The 7,037-nt window shown below is 23.9% G+C and overlaps 1 protein-coding gene across 1 annotated transcript; it reads right to left on the bottom strand.

The window, feature by feature from the left end:
* Positions 1–4,482: 4,482 nt before the first annotated feature.
* On the bottom strand, positions 4,483–6,014 carry LOC101500341 (B3 domain-containing transcription factor VRN1-like). Its single transcript, XM_004500130.3, has 3 exons — positions 5,681–6,014; positions 4,816–4,961; positions 4,483–4,725 (listed from the first exon to the last, which is right to left on the bottom strand). The coding sequence occupies exons 1-3, from the start codon at positions 6,012–6,014 to the stop codon at positions 4,483–4,485; spliced, it is 723 nt and encodes a 240-aa protein (XP_004500187.2).
* Positions 6,015–7,037: the final 1,023 nt, after the last annotated feature.

The following is a 7,037-nucleotide window of genomic DNA, read 5'->3' as shown; positions in this document are numbered from 1 at the left end:
TCAAATGAATAGTATTTAATTCAAAAATTTGGTATTTAAAATATCCAAAAAAATTAAACTAAATTTATCATAAATACAATTTTTTAGTTTATACATTTACTGTGCAAAACTATAAAAAAATATAACATTTAAATAAATAATATATAACTAAAAAATTAAATTGCTCATAGTGATAGTCTAAAAATTGAATTGGGTAGGATTGAGTGATCTAATTCTATATACATCCTAGCCCTACTAACTTTCGATTATCTCTATTTATGGTTTACTCAATTGGATAATACATTCATCCTCTAATATAGAATATCAACCATAAAATTGATCTTTTTATTATCTTTATTTTAGGAAATATTAAAAGTCAATTTATCTAGTTAGTTAGTTATATTTATATTTTATTAGTTATTATTTATATTTATGTTTTATTTTGATAAAAAAATTTATTTATCTTTTAAAACTTATTATTTACTTTAACTCATTTATCTTTTAATATTTTACACATTTATCTTTTAAAGATATTAAATGACAAGTCCATCTATGGTTATTATTAATAACTTTTTAATAAAAAAATAATAATTTTATTTGTTAGGATTCCTATAATTTCAAAGAAAAAATATATCAATATTTATCCTCGTCGTCTATCTTATTATTTATCTTTTTTATCTTTCATCAACATTAAAATTTAATTATTAATAATAATTCTAAGTAGATTTGTAAACAATATTATAAAAAGAAAAATAATAATTTTGTAACCGTTTTAAAAGATAAATAATGTTAAAAAATAAAAATAAAATATTTAAGTATTATGCCTACATAAGATATAATTTTATCAATTTCATATCCATTTAATTACTCATCCTTTTTAGTTGCTACTTATTGTGTATGGTTTATATTTTTTACGAAAATTATCAAGATACTCGATCTTATATGAAATCTGTTTATTAAATTACTTAATATAACAATAAATGGTAGGGGTGAATAGGACTCAATCTTATCCAACAATAAAAAAATATATATATATGTTTTCTATCTCATCTAATCCGTAAAACATTATATTTTTTTAGATCTAGCAATGAATTAGAGGTTAAAGAATTAATATAATCATAATTTAAAGATGGTTTAGTGTTGGGATTAAGTTTTTCCTTCCTCACCCCTGGTTGCTATATTATGTTGGAAATGAACCTTTTATAAATAAAATATTCATGGCAAAATTTATGGTAGAGCAATGTTTTGAATTTGAGTACACTAAAATATATTAAAAAATATTAAATCTGTTACTTTAAAAAGAAAATTCTCCATAAATTATAAATATTAAATAATCATCAATTTTGTTTTAATTGTCTTTCACCAACCCAATCTCGTTTAAAATAGACATGGTCTTATTTAATATATAAATTGTTATGTTGGTTTATATCAAGAACATTTAAAGTTTAAAAAGTGATCAAATAAAAATTTAAGATTGGGGACAAATATTACTCGTTCATTCTTAATTAACGGAGTAGTAAAGTAAAATATATATATAAAAGAGTTGATGAGACAATTTTTTCAATAAAGATAATATAATTTTTAAAATAAGTTATAGTAAATAATGAAATATTTAAAATAGTTTTTTATGATAAATTTAATCAAATTCTTTATTTGAAATTTTATTTTTAAAATTATTTTTGAAAAAGTGATAACAAAAATTAGAATACAATAAAAAGTATTTCTATAAAAATTGTAATAAACAAGCCCTTTATATCCTTTTATGCTGTGTTTCATCATCTCCACTCATTAAAGTAGATCCATGGAATTTTGTTGGGTACCAGTACCCTTGACAAACTCCAATTTAGTGTAATTTTTAGCAATTATTTTTAAAGCAATTATATGACATTATATAAATTTCTAAATTAATTTATTCTGTATTATGTAGAGTAGATGAAAAGAATTTAAGAAATAATATATTGAAGTATGTATTTAAATATACTATAATATATATTATATATTACTGTATTTTATATTAGATAAATATGAGTTGTTGAGAATAAAAAAGTAAATTAGTTAAATTATTAAAACAAATGTCACGTGAAGAAGGGAGATTTGAGTTGGTCTAAATTAAAAGCATTGGTTGTTCAGACAAGAGAGAGAGAGAGTTTTAGAAGGGCAGGGGAGATAGGATGAGTGCAACAATTCAGCAATAAAAAATCAAAAAGAGGGGAAGGAGGCCGCACAAGACTAGAAAGAAGAGAAAATAAAAAGAGATTTTGAAGGTTTGAAGTTGGAAAAAAGTATCTTAAATATTTGAGTAAAAATTATTCTTTTTATGAGTTTTTATTCTTCTCTTTAATGTGATGAATATCATTATTATTGATTTAATTTTCTTTACAATAATAATCAACTCTCTTTTAGAGTCATTAATGAATCTTATAATTGAATTACCTTTTACAATGTCTTAGTTATTTATTCTAGTTTTATTTTAATTACTTTTTATGTTTAGTTAAATTTTTGTATTGATCTATCACATATTAGGATCGACCACCATTTGCATGTTCTTAATCAATTAGTTGTTAGCGATCGTACTACAATTAATTGGTGAATCGAATAATTGAGACTATACATTATTGCATGACCAAACTTAATTTTAATATTTCAATCATTCAACCTTTTCATGCTATATGTATTTCTTGAATTTAAATTCTTTGCATGATCACCAAATGGTTAATTTAGAAAGAAAAAAAAAAAATAATCACATGAATGGCCAAAGAATTCAAATAGAACTATTATCGGTGTAATAAAAATTACACTAAAACTGTGACCATATACTTCTCTAACTTGATCTCTAACGATTTATTCATAATTTCTTGTTATTTTTTCTGTTGTTAATATAACTATTCAACCATTATTGTTGATCTGCATAATAAATAATTTTAATTAATTTGAGATCTGTTGATTAATCTTTGTCATATATATATATATATATAATTTACAAAAGTAGTAATTCATTAATAACAAAACAAGACACAATTACGAAGATAAAAAAGTAAAATGACTAAACTTAGTCAAGTTCTATATTCTTTGATACTATTTTACACACAATAATAAGACATATAAACTAATAATTTTTTGTTGAGATTACTGAGTCTTTAAATTTATTCTCTAACACTAATGTGTTGAAATTAACCATAAGTTTAATAATTTTTTTACAAGTTAAAATGATGCTAATAATGGTGTCAGTTCATTTAATTTTGAGAATATCGCACTAAAATGAGAAAACAAGCAATGTTACTAAGACAATGAACAACACAATGTCATGCTCACATGAAATTATAAATAAAATATTTTAAAAAATTAAATTCACGCAAAAATCACTTATTTAAATAAAATGAGAAAATAAAAAAAGACTTGATAATTTCAAACAAAAATATTTCTAAAGTACGCATTCGATGAATGATAAAGAAGTGAAGGCCTAGATTTTTTTAATTTTTTTTTTGAAATGAGGCTCTTTAGGCTTTCTATATAGATAAGGCTATGTTTAGATATTTTAAAATGAGCGGAATAGAATTGAGCGAAATGAAATGAATATCCACTCTATTATTTAAATATTTTAGATCAGAATAAATATCTTAAAGGAAATTTCATTTCCTTCTAAATTGAAGGAAAGCAAAATGTAAATAAGTGATAGAATACGATGAAATGCCATTTATATTGGACTCCATTTTATTCTATTCTTTTTTTAACATTCCAAATAATGGGGCAAAAACTTATATCATTTCAATCCACCTCATACCACTATTCCAAACATAGCTCGGTTGAATACTTTTGTTTATAAACTGTTGACCAGTATAGAAACCATAGCCTTACATGGGTAGATGTCATATTTGATAATTACAAATAGATATCTATACTTATTGTAAAGTACATGGAAAATTGCATTATAAGGTATTTTTCTCTAAGCACGTCATTTTTAGACCAATTGGCCAATTACCATTATACATTTTCTAATAAATAGTGGTAACAATGGAGTTATTAATTACTTAAAAACAATGATAGTTAATAAAGAAATATTGATGAATAAAGATTGATATATTTGATTTAAAATTAAGATCAAATACATCAATTTTTTAAATTTATTTTTATTTATAATTGAGATAAGAGGAAGTATCAATTTAAAGTTGTGTAAGGATAACCACCATATTCAAATGTATGAAGATAATTTGTTGTGATAACTACACCATTATGTAAAAAATAAACTTGTTACTAATATTGAATATACAGACCAAAACTAATCACACACTAATCATATTATTTTCTATTTTACAAGTGATAAGAGAGGTTAAGAGTTTGATGATCCATTTCCACCCTCAACATTTTATTGAATTTTCCAACAAAAATAACAATTTCAATGTTTCTAAAATTTGATAATAAAAATATAAGAAGTTCACCCATTTGAAAGAAAGGAAAGTGTTACTTATAAGTTCAAGTGTAAACAACATTACCAAAACAGAAACATTAACTGTCCCTTTTGAAAACATGAACTTTAAAAACTAAATCATTTTTGTTTATCAATTCAAAAACACAAACATCTCCTGGCTGCAGTCCACTTTGTCTTGCAAACAGCGACCAACCGGACGAAAAGCGACGACCGTTGTTAGACCTAAATCGGAGCAATTTCATATTCCATGATCTTTTACCAATCTGCAGCATCACATTCTTCTCCTTGTTCTCAATTATCCCTTTTAAATCTGGTACATACTGCAATATTGTATAATAGCAGTGTCATTAGTATAATTGATAAACAGAACATAACATAAATTAATGTAAATGTTTGGTGTTTGACCCTACCAGCCGGTTTTCTACCATATTAATAGTCTTTATGAGACGTGTGAAAAAAGGATTGCATGAGATGAATTTTTTAGATATTTCTTGAGCTCTAGCTCCTTTTGGCCAATTCAATGATGAAGTTCTTTTTGCAGTCTTCTCTGTCTCACCTGCATATATGTGAAGTATGCACTAATGTAAAACAAAGAATAAACTCTCGTGGATGATGTTGAGAATTTGAAGGGGAAATTGGGAGAGAGTTGAGAGGAACTATAAACTAATAATCTCTCTGACTATTAATTAAAAAACTCAAATATAAGATAAGGCAGGTCAACAAAAATAAATGTATTTAATTTTCATAGTAGACGAAACTTTCTTTTATATTCAACATTAGATAGAGTAGTCAATATATATGAGACTACCAATCACACTTAAATTAAACTTCAACAGAAAGAAAAGTAATAAAGTATAATAACTAATCTTTTCGTCTTTCAATGACTATCGTTTAAGGCTTTTGTCCACATATGTCCTGCAAATACAATATTTAGAAAACATAAAATAATTTATTTTATCAAACTACACATCTTAACTGTCCATGAGTTTTTCACTATTATTAATATATCATACTATAATAATATTTTAGAAGTTCTGTATATACTACTTTATATATTTTTAGACAATTTTTTTTTTGTTAAAGTGACATTTATTTACTGTGAGACGGTAAAATAATTTGCTAACAAGTCATTTACCAATAAAAAATGACATGCAACTATGCAAGGTCCTTAGGAGGGTTGTCCAGCAAAGAAGATTTTAATGATTCACTTTTAGATGGACATTAATGTATAAAATTGCATCAAATAAATAAAGAAACAAAAAATGAATTTCATACCTCTAACTTTCTTGAGTGGTCGTGGAGAAACTAATGGTGACCTTTGCCTAGTCTTTTTTTTTGGCAACTCATCCAAAATCTCAATTGAATCATCATCACTATGAGCAAGATTTTTATTTTCATCAAAAGTGTGACATGAAGAATAGTCTATTTCTACTGCAGTTTGGTCAAGTATGAGTACATCAAACTTAGAAACTCCTTCATATTCAAACACCACCAAACACCCTTGTTGTAGAGAGTAATTTTCAGTAAATTTTTTCCAACCCTTTTCCAACCAAATCTCACCATTGATTTTTTTCCAATACACTTTCCATTTAGTTCCATCAGGAAGCATGATAAACACTGGATTTGATAGACCAAATCCATAACTCCTTGTAAAATTATTGGGTATTTTCTGTAAAATTAATTAAAGAACCCCTTTTGGTCATTATAAGCAAAATGTGTCAAATATTCATTCTAGAATATAACACTCATATCTATATAAACATTCATGCACGTGTGATATCTTTATGTAATCAAATTTCTAGTGCTTATATTTTATTTATAGAAAATAAATGAAATGCAAATATGACATAATGTATTATATGCTAGAAATCTAAAAAAGAATGGATGCTTACAATCTTTTGAAGATTAGTTTGAAGAATAATCTTGAAGAAACGTATAGGGAGGGTTGGATTTCCCCTAGCCATGGATGGAGTTTTGAAGTGAAGATAATGTGAAACTACAAATACCACATTTGAATCTAGCAAGCATGCGCCATATTTTATTAATTAATTAACGGTTGTAATTAAGCTACCTGCCTCATGTCATTATTACACCTCTAAATAGTCGTAGGTCTTTTCATCTTCCCACTTCTGCATTTTTCATCAAAGTAGGTGATGATTTATAAGTGATAGCTTATTATTGATAACTGAGATGTTTTATGAAATTAACTGATTAAATTAATTTAAAATGTAAATGATGTAAAAATATATTTTTAGTTAAAAATAAATTTTATTAGTTAATGTTTAAAATATTTTTAAAATAGTAATTGAAAATTTATTTTTTAACTAATTTAAAATATTATTTATCTATTTTATTTATTTTAAATTAAAATAAATAAATGATTTATTTTAAAATATTAATTGTTTTAAAATTTAAATTATTTTTGAAAAATTTAAAATTATAATAAATAAATTATTTATTAATTTGATATACTTTTATTTATTTAGGTAGTTTATTTATTTTAAATTATAATAAATAAATTATTTTAAGTTATTTACTTTAAACTATTATTTATTAAAATTATTTTTAAGTAAATTATTCATTTTTCAAAATTATTTATTTTAAATTATAATAGATAAATTATAAAGGATAA

The sequence above is a fragment of the Cicer arietinum genome, chromosome 5 (genome assembly GCF_000331145.2).
Source record: "Cicer arietinum cultivar CDC Frontier isolate Library 1 chromosome 5, Cicar.CDCFrontier_v2.0, whole genome shotgun sequence".
NCBI lineage: Eukaryota > Viridiplantae > Streptophyta > Magnoliopsida > Fabales > Fabaceae > Cicer > Cicer arietinum.
The sequence above is the reverse complement of the archived record's forward strand: the minus strand, read 5'-3'. Positions and strand labels throughout refer to the sequence as shown.